Genomic DNA, 20728 nt, shown 5'->3' with positions numbered 1-20728 from the left:
CGCTTTCCGCCTCCGTTTCCCAACCGCGCGGTGCTGCCGGGGGCCGGGGCCGTTTTACCGATAGTTGAGCGCGGGGTGGGCCCGCAGCCCACCTATACCCGCCCCAGCCGGAACGACTCGACCGGGTCCCGGGGCAGAGCCGAGGCCCAGCCCGCCGTTACCGGACGGCGCCTGCTGGGGAAGCGGGAAGGGTGAGGCTGAGCCAAGAGCGTCCCCCCACCGCCCCGCGGCCGGAGGGGGACGCCCGGTGCCCAGTAAGCCCCCGCCCGCCGCCACTCACCTCAGCGCCGCGGCCGCCCCGCGCGGCGCCTCCGCCCGCCGCCGTTAACGGATTTCAAACAGAGCTCGTCCGTCCGAACCAGCCAATCAACGCCTAGGGCACGCCCTCGGTGCGTGCCGATTGGGCGAGCCGCCGGGCAAGCGCAGGACCCGGATGAGCAAACCACGCCCCGCGCAGAGCTGTGCTGTCCGCAAAGGCTGATGGGAAGCGTAGTTCCTGAGCGCGCAGCGCCCCGCGGCGAGGCCGGGAGCAAACCACAGCTCCCACAAGGCACAGCGCGACGCGCGCAGCGCCAATCATGTGAGACGGCGCTTTGAGTGGTGTGCGGAGGCGGCCAATCGGCTGCCGGTAGGCGGGTCCCTCGGGCAGGGCCGGGCGGGGAGAGGCGGCCCGGGAGCGGCGACAGCGGCCCACTGGAGCCGGGCCCCGGTGCCGCGGCTGTACCTTACGTGGTCGCTGGAGCGTCTGGCTGGCGGCTCCGAGCAGGCACGTAGCGGGCCCCCGCCTCTCCCTCACCGCGGGCAAGCACAGGCAGCCTGCCCGCGCCCCCGGGGCCAGCTGTCCCTCGCCAGACCCGCTCCTCCCAGCTGCCTGACTCAGGGCGGGCGGCTTCCACCACCGACCCCTTCCAGTGAGCCCCGCCGGGCTCCCCGCCGCTTGGGGAAGGTGCCCTTTAGGCAACACGAGCTACCCCAAATCCTGCATGGAACTCCCCGCGGCAGCGAGGAAGCCAGACAGCACGTTCGGTTAACGGGGGGGGGAGGTGTGGGAGTTTACCGGCGAGAGGGCCGACCCGCGGCGTCACAGCCGCCTCGACACTGCCCGCATCAGCCTTCCCCGCACGGCCCTGCTGCGGGCGCTCGGAGACACACGCAAAATCATGCGTTAAGCCCAAGCTGCTGTAACGGGACCGGCGGCCGCAGCTCCGCCGCGCCCGCACGGCGCTGCCCGCGGGCATCCGACAGGGGTCGCCAGGGCGCCACCCTCCGCCCCGCAACCTCGCGCATGCGCGGAGCGGCCGGTGTCAGCGCGCAGGCGCCCTCCCCTCCCTCTCCCCGACGCTCCCTTTCCGCGCATGCGCACCGCCCCAGCCTCGCGGCGCCCTGCGCGTGCGCACCGCCCCCCCCCTCTTGCCCCCTCCCACCCTACCGCACCCCCCCGGCGCGGCCCAGGAGCGCGGCGGCTGCTTGGCGGGCGATGCGGAAGGAGCGCGGGCACTGCTGAACGGGCCGAGGCCCGGCGGGGCTCCCGGTGACCCCCGGCGTCGCCGCCAGCCGGGCCCGCGGGGCAGGGGCGGGAAGGACCGGAACCCTCCACCGGCCGCTCAGGTGAGGGGCGGAGCGGGGCAGGCCGTGAGCGACGTGCGACTCAGCCAATAGGAGCGCCCTTTTCCAGGCCCCGCCCCGGATTGGCTGGCGGCTGCGGGCGGGCCCCGTGCCGGCCCTCGTGCGCGGGCCTCGTGCTCGCCGCCCCGCCCCGCGCGGGTACGGCGGCCGCGAGGGGCGGTACGGTTACCGAGGGGGGGGGAGGGGCGGGGTCCTACCGGCGTCCTACCGGCCCGGCCCCCGCGGCAGCGCGTTGCTAACCGCAGCGAGCGGCTGGAATCGCTCCCGTAAGGATGCAGGCCCGGGCGGCGGCGGCAGCCCCGGGCGGGCCGTGGCCTGCGAGCCCGGCCCCGGTGGCGAGGACTCGCCGGTGTCCAGCCTTTTATCCCCTCGGCTCCCCGCCGCCTGCGGAGAGCGACGGGCTTCGGGAGGGTGGGGGCTGCGGCTGCTGCCTGCGGCGGGGCTGCGCACGGCTGAGCTAACCCCCCGGGGCGGCAGGGGGGGCTGCGCCGCCGTTACCGGCAAACCAGGCCCCGCGCGGGGCTGCCGTAACCCTCGGGCAACGCTGCCTGCCCGCTTCCGCCGGCCGCCGTTGGGCAACGCCGGCGGGGGGAGCTGAGCCCTTTAACGGGCGGGGCCGGGGCGGGCGGGGGCGGGGCTGCCTCCGCCTCCGCGGCGCTCCGGGACTGGCGGAGCGCGGCCGGGCCGGCCCGCAGCTCCGGCAGAACGAGAGCCGCCTCCGCCCCGGCCCGGCCCGCGACCAAGGCTGCCAGGCGGTGCCTGCACCCGGTGAGACCTCGGGGCTGGGTTCTGCTTGGAGCGAGCCTGGGGGGTCCGCTGGGGCTCGAGGCCGGTTCCCGGGATGGGGGTGTTGCAGTCGGTTCTCTGTGGTTCGATCCGGTGCCCCCAGTCTCGGCATGAAGACGCGGGGTGATCTCAGTCTGACGATACGCGGTCGGTGTTAACGGCACGGGGGCGTCTAAGAGCTGTGGCGTTAACCGTTTCTTTGCCTCTCTCCTCCTCTGGTGTTTGTCTGTGCAAAGGTCAGATGTTTCCGTCGGTTGGGAAGAAGAAGAGCGGAGTCGGGACCTGCTAAGTGCTGATCGGCGTGTACTCTGGACCATGGACTCATTGAGGGTGTCCCAGGTGTGAAAATGTCCAGCAGGAACCGGGAGTTAGTGATTGACTTTGTTTCCTACAAGCTCTCGCAGAAGGGATACAGCTGGAGTCAGCTGGAGGAGGAGGATGAGAACAGGACGGACTTTGCAGGGGAGGATGCCGAGACGGACGGCGTCCTCAACGGGAGCCCCTCCTGGCACCCACCCGCCAGCCACGTAGTGAACGGAGCCGCCGTGCACCGAGGCAGCCCGGAGGTCCGCGAGGTGGTCCAGGCAGCCGCCGTGAGGCAGGCGCTGAGGGAGGCGGGCGATGAGTTCGAGCTGAGGTACCGGCGGGCTTTCAGCGACCTCACCTCCCAGCTCCACATCACCCTGGGCACGGCGTACCAGAGCTTCGAGCAGGTGGTGAACGAACTCTTCCGCGACGGAGTGAACTGGGGTCGCATCGTGGCGTTCTTCTCCTTCGGAGGAGCCCTGTGCGTGGAGAGCGTGGTCAAGGAGATGCGGGTACTGGTGGGACGCATTGTGGCTTGGATGACCACGTACTTGACCGACCACCTAGACCCTTGGATCCAGGAGAATGGCGGATGGGTAAGAGCTCTTCCCTGCAGTGGGGATGGTTGCCTGCGCCCTCCCTCGCGGCAGCGGTGCCGGTCAGACCGGAGCTCCCTGCGGTGTTTGTGCTAGTCCTTGTCCTAGACCTTGCGGGGAGGTGAAGGGGTGTGCGGCCTTTCCCTCTGTGCCCCAAGAGCCTCAGCCTACCACAGTGCCACGGTTCACACTCAGACGTGTCCTTCTCCGTCCCTGTTTGTTCTCCTTCTCCCTGGATGTTAAATAAAAGACCTGTTTCCTAAGAGCCGTTGGAAGCCTAACGTCATCCAAGCTTGTTCTTCAAGCAGGAGCCCTTGCTCTCAGGCGTGTTCCCAGTGTCATTTAACAGCAGGGAGTGGAGCTTCCTCCTCTCCGAGCGTGTAGTGCTCCTGCCGGGTGAACAACGACTTCTTCATTCTGGAGACAGGACTTTGCCTTGTGCCGTGCTCCTGGTGAACTGAATCCCACAGCAGCTCCGGGTGGGTGGGCTGCCACGGTGGGGGCAACCTCTGCTCTGGGGAGCTGCTAAACCTGCAGCTGCTTCGTGCTTGGCAGGGAGCAATGCTCCCAGCTGCCCCAGCAGCAAACCCCGTAAGCTTTCCGTGGTGAGGTACTAACATGAATAAGCATTTCTTCAGGAAGCATTCCTGAAATGCCGGGTCCGGCTGTGCGCTGCTGCCTGGGACTGCCAGCGGGAGGTACGCGACCTACAGATGTCCGAGTTTTCTTTCTGCTTCTGCATCTTAGTCATTCCCTGCTGGTTAACCTTTACTGGTGCCCACTGGAAAGAGTTCACGCTGTCAGACGTTAGCATCTAAGCGGTGGGAATTGCCTCCCTGGCATGCTGGTGAGCTGAGGCCCTCCAGCCCCGTTCATCTCCCAGTCCGTCAGCAGTGACCTGCACCTCGGGGAGGGGTCAGGGGAACCTTCTGGCTGGGCATTGTGCCCTGCACAGGAGCCCTGCGGAGCTCCTTGCGCCTGGCCGGCTGTGCGGGACCCCGGAGAAGTGGGACCCAGGAGTGGGTGCACCCGGGGAGAGGGAGCAGGTTCACCCAGGGTGCAGGAATTCCAGGAATGTGGCCGCCCTGGGGCACTGCCTGGGTGGGGCTGCTCGGGCCGAGGAGCTTGGTTTCGATTAATAACCCGGGATCTGCTGTCCGCTTCGTCAGGCTCTGTCTGGCCCATTAGCTCTCTCATCCTGCAGATAACCCTGGCCAAATGCTGAGTTCCTTCCCCCTCCCTCTGGCTTTGGCTTTTAAAGCCACAGATTAGTCTTGGAATTGAGTGATCAAATTGAGGTTTCCAAGCTAGTGTGGCTGTTGCTGTTAGTGACGGATCGGGCTGTATCCTGGAGACCTAGGCGATAATGCAATCTGATTTTTTGTAAATGAACTCTCTGGGGGATTTAGATTAAATCACTGGTGGAAAATCACTGGTCCCTGCTTGCAGGGAATGAAATACCTCCTCCCTCTGTTCCCCACCCCCAACCATCACGGTTAAGACTCTTCAATTTTTTTGTGTCTGTCTCTAAATTCATTGTTTGGAGCAAATATTTGCCCAACAGATTGCGGAGGGGTCAGGACTCGTCTCTGTTGACCCACCCACCAGCTCTTGCTTTGAAGATCGCCGGTAGCGTGTTTCCCATCCAGGGTAGCAGCCTTGCTCTCTTCTTCTAACCTTGAACGGGGCTCCTGACAGTGCTGCCCGGGCTGTGCTGCTGCCAGGCTGTGCCAGTGGCTGACGGGGAGCCGGGGAGGGTGGTAAAGGCTGTAGTGGGGGAGGATGCCACCCCACCAACCAGCAAGAAAAGGGCTGGGCAGCATGGCTGCTGCCAGCCTGTTGCAAACCTCAACCCAGTGGGTGTTTGATGTCTCAGCAGTAGCTTTCCTCCTCCGTGATCAGGTTTCACCATGTCCCTTCTCAGGAGGCAGCCACGGATGGCACGGTGCGGTGGTGGCACGGGGGCCGTGGGAGCTGCGGAGCGCCTGGTGCGTGGGACGTGCACGGAGATGCTCTGCTTCACTCTCGCGCGACTCCAGCTGCGGGGAGAAAACCGCTGGCCTGCTGCCAGCTCTCCCTGCAAGAAGAGAGTGCCACCTTGCACTTGCTGTGCCGGAGCGGGCGCTCCCCTGCCGCCCCGTGGGCACAGGAAGCCCGTTTGGTGCATCCGAGCTGTCAGCGCCCGTCCCACGCAAACAAAGCTCTCCCGAGAGGTGCAGCAGGCAGGTCCCGGGGAGAGGGATGCAGGTTCTGGCAGGTCTGCTGGGCAGGGAGCAGGTTTGTGTTTTGGAGCGCTGCAGCTCTTCTCTTCCTGGAAAGCCCCTCGGAAAGAGGGAAGCAGCGCGGCTCCGTCGCAGCCCGCTCGCGTGGGAGCTCCGCTTCATTCCCCACCCGTGGAACAAAGGCAGGCGTGGGATGGCTGCGGGGTCCAGGTTGGCCTTCGCAGGGGCCTGTTGGGGCTGCTGTGTGCTTGGCTGTAGCAGTTTTCCTGAGAAGCTGTTTTTTGAGGCGAGGGGGGAAATGGTGAATCTCGCTCCGTGGCGTTCACATGGGTGTATTTTGCTGCGTTTGCTGGCCCAGCCTTGGTTTGCTGTCCTCTCCGCAGTCTGGCACCGGGAAAACAAACAAACGAGGAGAACCCAAGGGGGGCATTTAATAACCAGCCCTGGGCCTTGGTGAGCCGTCAGAGCCACAGGAGACGCTTTCCTGAGGCAGTCGCTTTGGCCAGCACCGGATTCCACTAGCTGTGAAGTTCATTGATCACAGTGGGGATCGGAATTCATGGAGGGGGAGGAATTTTGCGAGTGGGAGCGCAGGAAGGGGGAGTGCAGGGTGGGCAGGAGGGAGCCTGGCAGGCGGGAGCCTGGCAGGCGGGGATGAACTGACCGTGCTTAATGTGGCTGAAAAAGCGAGCAGTGTTCCGCCTGGCTGCGACCCTCCGGTGGGCGACAGCTCTTCCTTCAAGGCTAAACCTACATTCGGAGTGGGATTTGAAGAGGATGTTCCGTGGGGGCTTGGAGGTAGATCTGTGGACACAGAGGCGAAAGGTTTCCTGTTTGCAGGGCGTGTGGTGGGGACCAGCATGAAGGGGCTGTGTCAGACTGGGGCTGAAAGCAAACAGCATCCTTGTCACCGGTCTGTGACACTGGAATCCCGACAAACTGGGCTGTGCTGATGGAGGATGGGCTGCTTCCTGCGGCAGCTCCGTACATCCTGGGCTCCCAGCCGGCCCTGGCCGTGCAGGGCTCAGTGTGCCAGGGCACACGTGTTGTGTCGCTCTGCGGTGGACTGGAAGCTTGTGGTTCTGCTTGGGGAAAACCCTTAGAAGGTGTCAGTGCAGCAAACTCATTTTCTGTCTTTTTAATTTTTGTTCTTGAGCGATAGGAAATGACTCAGCCGGTGTCATAATGACTGTGCAGCTGGGATTTTGTCCCGTGCTCTCGCTCCAGCCTTCTCAATGGCTTCACGTCGAGAGCTCGACATCGACTCTCGGCTCTTCAGAAGCGCTTTTGGCCCTGTGCCACCGCCCAGGTATCCCGCCCACGCCTTCCCTGTGCCCACCGCTTCAGCTGGTCCCGAGTGCCCCAGGATCCTCGTGCCCTCTCAGTCCGAGCGCTGCGGGCAGCGGGAGGTCAATGCAACTGCTGCCGTTGTGCCCGGAGAGCCGGAGCGGAGCGCGAGGTGTGCATGGCACGCGTGGAAGGGGCGCAGCGTCACACCGGGTGGGCAGCACAGCTCGCTCCGGGGCGAGCGGTTTGCCAAAGCTCTGCGGTTGGAGTGTTAAAACATCGGGTTTTGGGGTGCCCCCGCGCTGCTCATCCCGGCCGAGATCGCAGCCATTGGTTTCACCTGCTGGCCAACGCGCAGGGAGGTGGCCGTGGATAGCCAAGGCCACGCTTTGCCATCTTTGGGATGAGTGCCAGCCAGTGGGCTACAAAACTCAAGCCGGGCTGTCGCTTTGCGCTTTGCCCTCTGTAATTATTTCACAGTCAGGATCCTTTGCAGCTGAGGTGATGCCCCCATTGTCATCACCTGCTCGGGATGAAAAAATCCTCTTCTCCTGCCAGCGGAGTCCCTCGTGTCCCTTCCCAGTGCTGGGTGTTCCTCTCTGGCTGTGGGAACTGTGGGAACTGCCGGATGATCGCTGCCGGCGGGGTCTTGGCTCGGGCTGTCCCACCTGGCACCGCGTCCCAGGTAGCCGTATCCTCGCTGGAGATCTGGGCTCTGTGTGCGGGTCCCTGGCAGCTCCGCACTCTGCCTGCGACCTGGGAGGCTTTTCTGCAGAGCTCTCCAGGAAATGCCATTGGAATGACTTCCACTGCAGCTTCCTGCCCGGCCCGCAGAGCATTCCTGCCACTAGACCCAGAGCGATGCAGAGGCGAGTTTTCAGAGCTTTGAACCCCATCTACTCACTTCTCCTTCTCCGGGGCCCTGCCTGTTTTCCTTGCTGCCTCCGTGTGTGCGGAGCGCTTCGACTACGTTCCTTGGAGCTGTGATTAGAGCAGGCCCTGGAAGCCACCGCTCCTGCCCATCGCCCACCGCTCCTGCCCATACAGAGCAGCCCACTTAACCCCGCAGCCTTGCAGCAGAAGGGGGAGCGTTTCCTTTCCTCCCCGGGGAGGCGCTGGGAACTCAGATTCCTGAAGCACTCTGAGGTTCTTTCACGCACAGAACGGAGCGTCGTTTTGGAAAGGCCCGTGAAATAATTATCAAACTGTTTCTTGCTGCTCTGTGTTCGCAGCTGCTCTCGGTCGTGTCAGTCTGTGATCATCCTGCTCCTCTGACGCCGGAGCTGGGTGCCCCCCGGGCACTCCCCATTTCAGCAGCAGCGGGGTGTCCCGCTGCAGCAGGCGGGGTGGGAGGGAGCAACGGGCTCTTTTTTTCCCAAGTGGAAGCTGCAGCTTTCTGGACGTGTCCGGGGTACCTGATTTCGGTGGAGCTCCTGCACCGTTCATGTACATGGTTGACCCCCGGGAGTGGCGGTACCCCTGCAGCCCACACCGGGCATGGGCTGAATGGTGGCATGATGCTTCGAGCCCTTTGCCTGAGCTGCTCTCCTTGGATTTTTACGGAGCTGCTGGTGGCTGTAAGCACAGTCCCATCCTGATGTTAAAGGAATATTTCTCTAGCAGCTCTTTCCCCGCTAACTGTGGAGCCGGAGTGTTCCCAGGAGGAGCTGGGGGAAGGGAAGGGATGGATATCAGTTGGAGGAGCGTTGCAGACCTGCTGAACCGAGAGGCGAGAAATTAATGGTGGCTTGTGCCATGGGAGCAGGGAGAGGCTGGGGGCGGCCGCTCTCTCCCCTACAGTGATCCCGACAGCGGTCGGGATGTTGACCTGCCTGCCAGCTGATCCAGTGCGGAGGCAGGCTCCGCTCTGCGGGGTGCAGGGGAGCAGGAGGATCTCCTCCTCCGCCCTCCGGACAGGGATGTCACCCCTCAACGCTATTGTTCCGGGTGACTAAGGATTAAGCCAGATAATGGAGGCATGAAAGGGAAGCGGTGTCCCTCGGTGCCAGGGCACTCCTTGTTTTGCTGCCCTGGCCTTGGACAGGGAAACCGTTCCTCCTCCCTGCTCCCTGCCTGGGAGGCCGTGCAGAGGGGTGTTTGATGCAGGATCTCTCTGAAGTCCCGCTCCCGATCGTCCTTGGGATGCCAAGGGCTTAAGTTAGAGGAACGTGCTTTCTGGAGGCAGGCAAGAGCTTTCCCACTGCGGGAGGACGCGGAGGCTATGCTGGGTGCACCAGGGCCGCTCCGGGCCAGCACTCGCCGCGGTCGGCCGGGGAGCAGGGTTACTCCGTGCCACAGAAGCGGAACAGCCCGGCGGAGCGAGGGGCAGAGGGCTGCTGGGAGACAGAGCCGTTAGCAGCTGGCTGCAGCTGGGCTTACTGGGGAGCAGGTGTGGGTTTCGGGAGGCAGCCTGTCAAGAGAGACGTGGGTTTTGAGCCCCGGAGGCCCGAGGGGCTGAGCCGTGGCCGCCACGACTTGCCTGCTGGGGAGCCGTGACCTAGTTGCGCTGTAGAAACGCTCGGTTTATTTCTTATTTTTAGGTATTTTGCTTATTTTATCCTCATGTTTAATTTAGTTAGCAAAAAAAAGCATGCGAGGGCCGAGCGGCGCTGGGAAGGACTGCCCGCAGGCGGGAACGCCCGCTGCAGCTCCGAGCAGCCAGCATCTCTCCAGCCGCCCGTGCCTTCCCTCGGACACGTGCTCACGTGTACCAGCCCGGTGCTGTCTCTCAGCATCTCTTTAATGGGAAACCCAGCGCGCTCGGCGCTGCAGCCTGCCTCCCCTGCGGGGCAGCGAGGAGGGAGGAGCAGGATTCGGAGCTGGAACTGGTCTGCCTTCCCTCCACTGCTGGGAGCGGGGAGCCGGGCGAGCGCGGCATTTCAGGAGGCTTTGGGCTGATTGTTCTCTTGACCACCGCTGGCCCCTGCGCTCACGCAGCGTGCCCAAGGAAGGGTGGTAGGCTGTGTCTGCAGAGGAAAGTTCCAGGTCTGTGCCATTCCCTTGGGAGAGCTGCTCGAATTTATCGCGTTATCCTCCTTCCTGCTCCAGGTTGCGTTTCGGCTGTGTCTGCAGACGTAGCTTCTGATTTAAGTAGATCCAATTAGTAGCTGGCTTCTGGCATCAGTATCCTGCTCGGGGAGATGAGCCCTGGAGATGAGGAGCCTCCGGTGGGAGCAGGGCTGGGCTCAGCCTTTCTGCTCCCGGCCCCGGATGGAGCCGGAGCTCTCCGCCTTGCAGCCCCGATCCCGAGCTCAGGGGGAAACCGAGGCAGGTGTCCTCTGCTCCGTGCTCCACCTGGCCAAGAGCAAAGAGCAGGGAGGTTCTCCCTGCCTGTACTGCCGCCAGCCAGGTGCTCTTAAGACTGAAATCAAATACTCCAAAACGTGGCAGCTCGGCAGCAGGCAGGGCTTGGAGCGGGAGCTGCTCGTGCCAGGAGGTGTGCGAGGGGCCGACGGGCAGAGCCGTGCAGGGACTGTGCACCTGAGGGGAGGGAGCTGCTGGAGCTGGCTGCTTCCCGAAGGAGCATGGAAGGGTGTTCTCCTCTGCTGGAGGATGACAGGCTCCTGGGGAAGCTCGGAGCAGAGGCCTAGGCTGGCATGGAGCTGGTTTGGTTTGAATGCAGCTAATGCCACGCTCAGGTGGAGCAGGACAGCTGTCAGCATCACTCCGTTAGTTCTCCAAACGGTGCTGGTGCCATTTGCACGTCTGGGTTTTGCTGTCGTGGAGGCTGGGGAGGGCTGGGGACCCTGTGAGCGCTGGGCACGCGGCAGGCAGCAGTGCGTGGTGCTGCTCTGTGCCTGCGACTCGTGGCTCAGGGTCTGGGCTGGGATGTGGGAGCTGGGGATGTGTGTGGCCCTGGGTGACATATGACTTAAGCATGGAGAAAATGAGGTGTTACTACCTGTAAATCAGCCACCACAGCTGTGTTGCAAGTGTTCCATCCCATAATGGTGTGGCTCACCAGCGTATTAAACTTGCTGGAGAGCTAATGTCGTTCATTAGAGCAACTGACCTCATTTAGAAGCTTCCAGTGCACCAGCCAGTGATTATTTCATGCAACAACACGTATGGAGGAGCCCAGGGCAGAGCACAAAGTCTCCTTCTCGTGCTGCACCGCGCTCTCCTGCGTTTGCCGCATCAGCTGCCTACTCCGCTCCGTGCCCTCAAGTCAGCAAGGATTTTGCTAAAAGGGACTCGGTGGCCTGAATCATTTGAGATTTCATGTGGACTAACAGGAAGTGAAAACAGAATGAGCACATCTTCCTCCTCTTCCTGCACCTCCACCCTTTCCCCTTTTTCATTCAAGTGGCATGTGAGAATTACAGCAGCCCCGTGGGGCGCTGGGGCTGAAGTGGGAAGCGGGGAGGCTCGGCCGCTGCTCCTCCGGGATGCTGGCGGGCGAGTGGCTCGAGGCAGGAGAACCAGACGGCCCTTCCTTGAGCCCAGTCTCCCCCGGGGACCATCGCTGCACCCAGCCTTGCTCCCTGGGCTCTGCCAATGCTGCCCACCCTGTGGGGTGGGTTTGGGGCAAGGCTTGCGGTGCAGTTGAGAGCCGGGAAGAGCCGTTGGCATCGACCAGCTCAGCCCCTGGGTAGGACGGAACATCTCCCCGGTGCAGGTTTCCCCACGGTTACACAAGGCCACGATTGCACAGGATCCGTGACGTCCGAGACGAGCCATGACGAGGTGAAAACTGAGCCCCGTGCCCTGGGACCCCGCCGAGGCACATGTCCCGCACTCGGGCTCCCCGGCACCGCGGCGGCACGTAGCCGTGAAACGACAGCGGGAACCCCCCATGCCCCCCGAGCGCATCCCTGGCACCAAGGCGAGCAGGCAGCCCTGCCTGCCGGGGCTCAGACACCATCTGTCCGGTGGGGAGAAGCAGCACAGAGACCGTCTTTCCTCGGACTGTTCCACTTAATGCCCTTTGGAAACCAATCCCATTCCCAGCAGGTGCTAATCCCTTGAGTGGATCTGGCTCAGCCAATGTGTTCTCCGCTGCGCCTTTGTGCCGCCGCCGTGTCGCCCGCCGGCCGTCCCGCTGCCCCGGCACCTCCGGGAGCCCTTGGCCCAGTTTGTTGTGGGAGAAGCTCTGATGAAAGATGGATGCAAGTAGATTAGTCATTCCCAGCGTCTCCCGCTTTGAGAGGCATGAATGTTGCAGCAGATTTCTGGGACGGAGAGCGCAATTCCCAGCTCCCCAGCTCGTGCTGTGCACTGCAGCCTCCCGGGGCAGGGGCGGGGGTTGCAGCTGTCCCCCCAGCCCCTTTCGCAGGTTCGGAAAACGCCGGAATTGCGCAGAGTGGTGTGGGGTTATTGCAGGTTCTCTGGAGCTGGTGATGAAACCAGTTTGACAGGAGGCTGCCGCGGCAAGGATTAGGGCTGGAGTGTGCTGGTGAGGGTTTGCTTCTGGTTAGAAAGAGCTGGCACTGGGCTGGAGGGCCCCAGGGACAGCCTCCCCACTGGTGTGGGGCCAGGCTGGGAGGAGAGCGAGGCAGTGGTGTGCTTAATTAATTAACCCTTTATGGCTGATCCCTCAGAGCTGTGGGTTTCTCTGAATGCAGAGCCTGGGCAGGGGCAGCACCCCAGTGCCAGTAGCACCCCGGTGCCAGCAGCACCCCAGCGCCCACTCCCAGGGCAGGAGGTGCTGGAGAGGCAGTGGGGCTGCTGGTTCCCTGCCATTGTCATGGAGATGAGCAGCTGCTTCCCTGGAGGTCACCATTTGCATAACAGTTATTGCTGGGTCTCTGGAGCATTTGCACCTGCCAGTGCTGTCCCCAGAGCCCCTTCCCCTCCCGGTGTCCCCAGAGCCCCTTCCCCACCCCATCCCGAGCCTGCCCAGGGTGCTGACAGGGACCAGAAGGGTGAAGCTGGGGATCTGGAGAAGCTCCGAGACCTCCGCCTGGGATGGCAGGTTTCCTTGGCACGATTCCCCCGAGCTGGGGGCTGACGTTGACCCCCAGTCCCGGTGCTGTGGGCGATGCTGCGTGACCGGCGCTGGCACGCTCGGGGTACCTGCTGCCCTCCTTTTGGGCCCAGGCTTCAGACAGGGCTGGGGGTGGTCAGGGCCTGTCCGGCGGAGCAGGGCAGAGGGAGAACCTCCGGGATGTCTCTTCCACTTTCATGGTGCACGGGGACTGGCCGAGCTGTGTTTACAGGATCCAAGGGGCAGCCTTTGGGAATACTTAACGTTTTCTTTCTTTCTGAAAGATCTCAGCTGCCTTTTCCCCCCTGTGCTTCACCTCCGGGCTCACATATGCCAGTGCCATGCGGTGCGCTGGCAGCCGAAGGGGCTGTGGGCGCAGGTTGCTGTCGGCGCAGGGCTTTGTTGTGGTCCGTGCTGAGCTGCTGCCTCTTTCTCCACGCTTGCCTCGCCGCTCAGCGCAGAACTGTTCCCAGCATCTCATTAAGGAATGCCTGGCCATCCAGATGACTCCGCTCCTGGCCGGCGGTTGGTGTCAGACCTCCGAGCAGTAACACAGCTGAAGGTGTAACAGAAACAGCCGTGTTTTCGGGTGAAACATCGCCTCGTGATGAGAACGCCCGGGCTGGGAGTCAGGCCATGGCTCATGCCGCTGGCTCGTATGGAACTCTGGGCAAAGCACTTAACCTCTCCGCACCGCCGTCGGTGTGACTGGGAGCAGCACTGACTTATCCCACAGGAGGTTTTGGAGCACCGACGAGTGTTTGATGGATCACGCTAAGATCCGTAGGTGGGAAAGGCTTTTGTACGTGCCAAGCTGGTTGCTGTGGGTGTCTGGCTCACGGACGGGGTGCCGGGGCTGCGGGGAAGCTCCGAGCTCCCGCTGGAGTCAGAGACTCTGTGTCCAAGTCAGACCAAGAGCCTCTGATTCACCGTGAATAGTCCTGGTAGGGCCCAGCTCTTCTCTGCTGGTTTCCAGAGCTTCGTGCCGGTGTCTGTGACCTCCGTACCCTTCCCCTCCCCGTGCAAGGGAAGCTTTGAGCACCCAAGCTCCAGAATCCTCCCCTTCCCGCTCTACCCCTGGCTCACAGGAGACCAGGTGGGGATTCATTGCCCACATCTGCTTCCTTCACCTGCCCTCGTGGTTTGGTGTCACTGAATCCTCTTTCCCCGAGCGTTGGGGCTTATCTTGAAAGAGGAACCCGCTCTGCTCCGCTCGCCCTCAGTGGGATCTGGGGACTGTTCTCCCTCTGGCTCGGCCAGGAGAGCCGCACTGGTGAATGAAACCAGCCCAAGCTCTGGGGGTGGGTACCAGCAAGAGGCCGAAACTTCGGGTCTTCCCCTTCTGGTTTCCAGGCTGGGATGTGACTGGTGCCTCAGCCAGCCCTCGTGCCTGATTTATCTGCTCTCCCACCCAAAACAGAGCGCTTTGGGTCAGGCCTGCTCCTCTTTTCTCTCTGCCACCATGTCGTGTATCATCACTGGTCAGTGTTGGAACGGCCGCCGCGTCCCGCTCCCCGGCAGTGGGTTACGGTTTGGGGCGCTGCAGGTGTCTCGAGAGCCTTTGGCACTGCAGAACCTCCCTGCCCCAGCTCTGTGGGGTGGTGGGCACCAGTGGAGGCTGGTCCTGTGTCTGCTGCCAGCAGCACATGCAGCTGAAGGGACCCCCATCCTCCAGCAAAAAAGCCTCGTGTCCTTCCGCAGCGCTGGGGGAGGAAAGGCGACGCCGGGGGATTGCCTCGTGCGTAGGCACGACCTCTCGCTGCTTCCTCATCGCCTGCCCCGGAGCATCCTCCTCGGCCGGGACGTGTCTGTCAGCCGGGGTGGGGAAGGGGATGTGACGGGCGTTGGGCTGCGGAACAGCCTGTCCTCTGCGGGTGGAAGAGGCCCACGGGCTCGCGGAGAGGGCGGTTGAGACACTGACGTGCTGTTGCTACCATAGTCCTTGTGAGCGACTCAAGAATTCCAAATATTTCCTTTCAGATAAAGGTGACTGGGGGAGGCCAGAAATATCTGGACGTGTCTGGGCAAGCCTGAGATCCCAAACACCAGGCCGGAGAGGTCAGAACCGGTACTGGGAGTGCTGGGCTTCAGGTGCAGAGCGGCCGAGGCCCGGGGCGGTGTGGGAACCGAGCAAGCCGCCTTTCCCTAACCTTCAGCCCACCCCCAGGACGGGGAGGGATGAGGCTCCTGCCTGTTTTCCCACTCCCCCTGCTCTGGGATCCACCGTTCCCAGGGGACACATCTGGGATGGCAGTTGCGCAGCGGCTGAGCCGTGGTGGTTCCTGGGGACGGGGGAAAACACTCTCCTCCCGAGTCCCCCGCAGCCTCCAGCTGCCGCCCCGTTCCCGGGGGAAGGAGAGGGGTTCCCATCCCCTTCGTGCCCGCACCGGGCTCTTGTCATGCCGGTCTCCATCTGTAGCACCCGATAGCTCTCGGTTCGCTGTGTGCCATTTATCTCTTGTTCAGCAAACACTTCCTTTTCTTAGAACTAAGGGCTTCAAAACACGCTTCTTGGAACTGCCTTCCCCCCAAGTTCGGTGGCACATGCCATCGAGAGGGCAACGCGGAGGCTCGGCTGCCACCAGCCCTCCAGGGCTCCCAGCATCGTGGTCCTTCCCTTGGACACACGTCCCAGCCACGCGCTTTCAGCGCGTGGCTGGGATGTGTGTCCTGGGGAAGGACCTTCCTTGGGGGGCTGTTGTGGAGGCACTCCACAGCTAGCAGTTTTGGATGAGCCAGTGCCTTCTGCCCAGGTTCCCAGTGCCCTCCATCCCTGCCAGCCTGCTCTTTGCTTGCTGAGCTCCATCGCCGCTCATCAGCAGAGAGAATTCCTGTGCCCTAATTAAAAATATCCCCTCCTTGGATTCGGGCTCTCCTCCCATCCCTCTCCTGCAGCGCAGCACTGGCTGTTTCCGTGCCCATCACCCTGAGTGGGTGGTGGGGTGGGCAGCGGTCCTCACCTTCCTCCCCGGATGGCACCTACGTGTGCTGCCCGTTCCTGGGATACACCGCCTCTGCGGAGCCTGTGCCAGCTGGCAGGCCTGGTGGGAAGCGAGCTGCCTTCTGCCGCTCCGCGTGGGTGGTGGGAGTCACGGGGACGGTTGTCACATCCCCAAAGAGGACTCAGCAGTGGCGTGTCCCGGCGTGAGTTAGCAAAGTCCCTGCTGTGCCAGTGCCCTGGCCCTGGGTCTGCTGGTGCGTCCTCACGGCAGCGGGGGAGTTGTGAGATGCTGGAGGTGGTGGTGGGTGGAAGGCAGAGGAGAGCTTTGGTGGGTGCTGAGGGGCACTGCTCACCTGGGGGGTTGTTTGAGTACCTGGTCCTGCATGGGGGGGAGGCCCATGGCTGGGCAGAGGGGAGCGGGTGGGCATGCCTGGCTGTGAAAAGCTGCCTGGCACCATGCATGTGTGGCATGGTGAGGAGGTGCCCTGCGAGCGGGGGCCATGCTGGGGCTGGTTTGGGGGAGCCGAGGGACTGGCACCAGCTTTCTGTGAGTGATGGAGAAGCACCTGCCTAAAGAGCCCCTGGATCCCAGCCGTGATCTGGGCACCAGACCTCCGGCAGGTGCCGTGGCAGCTCGTTGCAGGCCGTGGGCTGGCGCGAGAGGCAGCACACGGGCAGAGCTGGCAGACCCGGGCAAGCAGGGCTGCTGCCCCTGCCCCTGCCCCTGGGGGGCCGTGGTGAGGCGTGACACGAGCACGGCGTCAGCCCAGCTTATCTCTGCTTTCCCGGAGCAGCCCGGTTACTGGAACTGCTTTCACTTATCAGGGAACAGGGGACCTTACTGGGAAGATGGGCCCGAGGTGCGACAGCGTTGAGCCCCTGCTGACGCCAAGCTGCCCGGAGCGTGCCGCTCCAGCTCCCTCTGCCCCCGGTGCTCCTGCTCGGCCCTGATAAACCCGGGAGCTGCTGGGGCGTGAAGTTCCCTGCTCCGTGTAGCCCGTGGACCTCTCCTTCGCTGCGGTGCGAGCAGCTGTCCTCACGGTGGTCCGAGGATAGGATAGGAGGGGTGGCATCGTGCCCTGGGGGTGCTGCATGGGCGCAGGGGGAGGGCATGCTCTCTGAGAGCCTGGTTTCGGGAGAGGTGCAGCTCTGGTGGTCTCCCTCTCTCTCTCCACCCTCCATCTCCCCCAGTCCAGCCCATGGCCAGCTGTCCCCAGCCCCATCACGTCTCCCTCGGAGGGAAGAGGCGCTGTGGCCATCGCTGCACGGTGACTCTGTCGAAATCCGCCCGGCTCTTGCTGGTGCTGGAGATGAAGGACTGGAGGTGGCCGGCTCGGACGAGCCAGGCCGGAGCGACTGCATTCCTGGCCGGGCCTCGTGCTTGGCCCGCTCTCCCGAAGCCCGGGGGAAGGCAGGAGTTGCACGACCCAGAGCATCTGCCTTCGCCGCGGGGATTTGCGAAATCCGGATCGTGCAATGGCCGGGACGTGGGGTGCTCATCTCGCCGGGATGCGGCCGTGTGGAGAGAGAGGCGGGAGGCTCCGCTTCGGATGCAAAGGCAGCAGGGGGCACGCATGGCGTGGGCCCCTGCCGTGACCGTGGGCACCGACCCTGCCACTGCTCCCCCCCCAGTTTTCCTGCTGCGGTGATTTCTATCGCACTTCGATGCTAATTTTAGCGAGCGTGGGGCACGTGATGCAGCTCCTGCCCTGCCCGCCTGGTGTTCTCCTTGCAAATCCTTCCTGGCATCCACTTCTCTCGTGCCTGGTCCTGTGCTTCCCCCTCGCCCTCCGTGCGTGATTCAGAGCGAGGAAGCACAAGGCGTCTGCCATCTGCCCCGTCCCACCACCGCTTTCCTGCCGCCACCTTCCTGCCCCTTCCCGCGGCGGAGGACGGAGCCCCCGGAAGCGGCAGAGCTGCTCCCCGTGCTCACCCCTCTGCTCCTCTCTTCCCGCAGGAGCGGTTTGTGGACCTCTACGGGAACGATGCTGCTGCCGAGGTGAGGAAGGGCCAGGAGACCTTCAACAAATGGCTCCTGACCGGGGCGACGGTGGCAGGCGTGCTTCTGCTGGGATCCCTGCTGAGCCGCAAGTGACCCGCCGCCCGGCGCCAGGACGGCCGTGCCCTCACCGCCGCGTCCACTACACTCCGCTCCCGAGCACGTCAGCGGCACGGGGGCAGCCCCGCCGCCCCCCCCCGGCCAGCGCCCCGCTCCCGGAGCTTTCCCCCCGCGCCGCCAGCTCCTTTTATCGTAGCCCTTCCTTCTTCCTTACCGTGCCGTTGTGTTTTAAGGCGCTGAGATCCACGCAGCACTTGGGCCAACCGCCCCCAGCGCTGGGGAGGTCCCGGCAGCGGCAGGGGGGTGCTGGCTGGGGGGTGTCCCAGCCCTGCAGGGTCCTTTAGATCACTTGGAAGAGAATAAACAGACTTATTTTTGCATGTGTGAGTGCGTGCGTGTGTGTAGACGTGTCACTAATGTCAGGTTCCCCAGCCAGAGCAAGGGTCCGGGCTCCGTGCCCCCATCTCCGGCGCGCTCGGGCCCCGGGAGGAGGCAGGCTGCCGAGCGGGATGGAGCTGGGCTGTACCATCCCTGCAGCCTCCCTCTCCCGTGCCCGCTCCCTCCGGGCAGAGCTGGTCCCCGTGGTGGGGAGGGAGCCAGGAGGAAGAGGCAGAGGCCGGGGGTGAGGAGCTCTGCCCTCGTGTCGGCCCCCTGCCCCTTTCTCCCCGGACATCAGCTGCTGGGAGCCAGTCTCGGGTGCAAGGACAGCGTGTCAGGCCCAGGGGTGTCCCTGGTGTGAAGGGAACCTCCTCCTCTTCCTCCTTCTCCCTCTGAATGTAGGTTGCCATGGGGCAGCGTGTGGCCCTCCCTGCGCTCGCTCCTCCAGGCAGCGAAGGAGGGAGACGGGCGAGGAGGGGGGAGTGCTTTCCCCGGCCCCCGCCTTGGCACAGCGAGTCAGGGCTGTGGTGCCCAGCAAGTGCAGGAATAGCGAGCTGGGGGGGTGGAAAGGGCAGGGGGTGAGGGATGCTCCTGCCCTCCGCGGGGGTGGCAGCACGGGAAGGCAGAGCCCTGGCAGCAACCCCACCGAGGCCAGTCCATGGGGCCAAGTGGCACAGCAAGCCCAGGGGAGGTGGGAGCGAGGGCTGGCACCGTCCGAGAGCTGTCCCCACCACCGAGAAGCCTCTTTGGGGACCGGGAGCCACTGGCACCTCCTGTGCTGCTGCCACGGTTGTCGCCGGTCCCTGTAGCGCAGACAGATCCCTGTCCCCATGGCGTGGCTGTGACGGGTGCGTGCAGTGCCAGCGGTGCCCAGCTTCCCCCCCTCCACCCACCCCACCCCACGCTGCTCCTGCTCCTGAAAAACGAGCTTCGAAACTAACCCCCCCACGTCCTTCGGGGACCACCCCCGGCAGCTCCGGCTGCCCACGCGGGCGCGTCCGTGTACATAACGTGCCCGTGCTCTGCTGTACATATCCGAGTAGTTTTTAATTCATTTGTGAATACTCTTAATGCTATTTTTGTTAATCTTGTCTGTCCGTATTTATGTGTGGGGCCGTGCTCCCCGCAGAGGCCAAGGTGGGATGGAGGCTTCCGGCTTGGGCGCCGAGCGCGAGGATTAGCATTAGCCCGTGGAACGCTTTCGGTTTGCAGGTGGAGGTGAGTCCACTAATAAACTCTTGTCATTGAAACTGGTGCTTGTGGTCTTTGTCGGGGGGTGAGGGGGGGGATTCAGGCAGTTTTGGGTAGGAGCTGCCTTCAGTGGGCAGGGTGGGTGGATGGGTGGATGGGTGGATGGATGGATGGATGGATGGATGGATGGATGGATGGATGGATGGATGGATGATGAATGTTTGGGTGAGTGGGTGGGTGGATGGATGGGTGGATGATGAATGGTTGGGTGGATGGATAGATGGATGGATGAATGGTTGGATGGATGGATGGATGGATGGATGGTCCTCTCCCTGCCTGGGGAAGGGATGGGGTTCACCAAGGCGAGGAGGGGGTTGCTGTTGGCCCAAGGGGATGGTGCTGGGTAGGGTTGGCGTGGCATGGTACTGCCTGCTTGGGCACCGTGCTGCCTGTCTCCATCACGGGCAGACCCCCTCTTCCTGCCCAGTCCTTCTCACTGAGGCCAGGCTCAAACGCTCGTGCCGTGTCCTCATTAAGGGGCTGTGGAGGTGGGAGACCCCCCCGCCAAGCCAGGCTCTTGGCTGGGCTGGGCTGGAGCTGCTGATTTAGGGGCCGTGGGCTCAGCACCAGTGGGGAGCTGGGCAGGGGGGGCTTTGCAGCTCTGTGTCCCAGTTGGTGCCTGGCAGGGTCCCACAGCCTCCCCCATCACATTCCCGGGGCTGCCCCTCGCCCCCAGCTCTGTCACCTTGGGGGACCCTCCCAGCACCACCTTCCCTTTGCGAGGGACAGTTGGAACCCCACGTGAGTGGGCTCAGCCCCACAACACTGGGGCTTGTTCCCAAGTGTGGGGGACACCGAGCCACCCCCCCACATCCCCCCTCGCCCCGGCAGGACGCTCCCTGCCCGGGGCTCACCCCTGCCCACCACCCCAAACCCCTCCGGGGTGTGTGAGGGTCGGGCAGAGCCGGGGGGGGGGGCGGGCAGCGGCCGGGGCTGGCGGGAGCCGGGGGCCGGCGGGACGCGGTGGGAGCCCGCGGACACGAGCCCCATCCTGCGGACACGAGCCCCATCCCCGCGGACACGAGCACCATCCCGTGGGCGACGGGGGAAGCGGCCGTGGAGCTGCTGCCGCGGCGGCTGCTGGAACCGGGCTGCGGGGGGTACGGGGGGCACCCATGGCCAGAGCATCCCGGGCTGTGGGTGACCCTCGGACCCCGAAAGCCACCAGCCCCTCCGAGCCCCCCCCCCGAAGCCCCGGTCCCCAGTACGGCCGGAGCCCCACGCAGCCGGGGACACGGCGATGTCCCAGCACGGAGCCGGGAATGGGACCCTGGCCGGGGGCCGCAGGGGCTCCCCGAGACGCCGCACCCCACACCCGGCTTTAATCCCCGCCAAGGACCCCCGGCGGGT

The 20728-nt window shown here is 63.9% G+C and overlaps 1 protein-coding gene across 4 annotated transcripts; it reads left to right on the top strand.

Annotated features, from left to right (window-relative positions):
* Positions 1-1583: 1583 nt before the first annotated feature.
* On the top strand, positions 1584-17855 carry BCL2L1 (BCL2 like 1). Of its 4 annotated transcripts, none has more exons than XM_086622709.1 (3): positions 1584-1608; positions 2649-3314; positions 17648-17855. In XM_086622709.1, exons 2-3 carry the CDS (start codon positions 2760-2762, stop codon positions 17783-17785), a joined length of 693 nt encoding a protein of 230 aa, XP_086478835.1. In that variant the 5' UTR covers positions 1584-1608; positions 2649-2759; the 3' UTR covers positions 17786-17855. The 4 variants fall into 4 exon arrangements, with proteins under 4 accessions (XP_086478835.1, XP_086478834.1, XP_086478833.1 ...); XM_086622708.1 differs by lacking the exon at positions 1584-1608 and adding an exon at positions 1847-1892; XM_086622707.1 differs by lacking the exon at positions 1584-1608 and adding an exon at positions 2323-2394 and having other exon boundaries at positions 2654-3314.
* The last annotated feature ends 2873 nt before the right edge of the window (positions 17856-20728 follow it).

The sequence above is a fragment of the Tauraco erythrolophus genome, chromosome 18 (assembly GCF_009769465.1).
Source record: "Tauraco erythrolophus isolate bTauEry1 chromosome 18, bTauEry1.pri, whole genome shotgun sequence".
Taxonomy (NCBI): domain Eukaryota; kingdom Metazoa; phylum Chordata; class Aves; order Musophagiformes; family Musophagidae; genus Tauraco; species Tauraco erythrolophus.
The sequence above is the reverse complement of the archived record's forward strand: the minus strand, read 5'-3'. Positions and strand labels throughout refer to the sequence as shown.

Coding starts and splice junctions, on each gene's coding strand:
- BCL2L1 (XM_086622709.1), top strand. CDS start 2,760: ATGTCCAGCAGGAACCGGGAGTTAGTGATTGACTTTGTTTCCTACAAG. Junction 3,315..17,647: donor TCCAGGAGAATGGCGGATGG/GTAAGAGCTCTT, acceptor CTCTTCCCGCAG/GAGCGGTTTGTGGACCTCTA.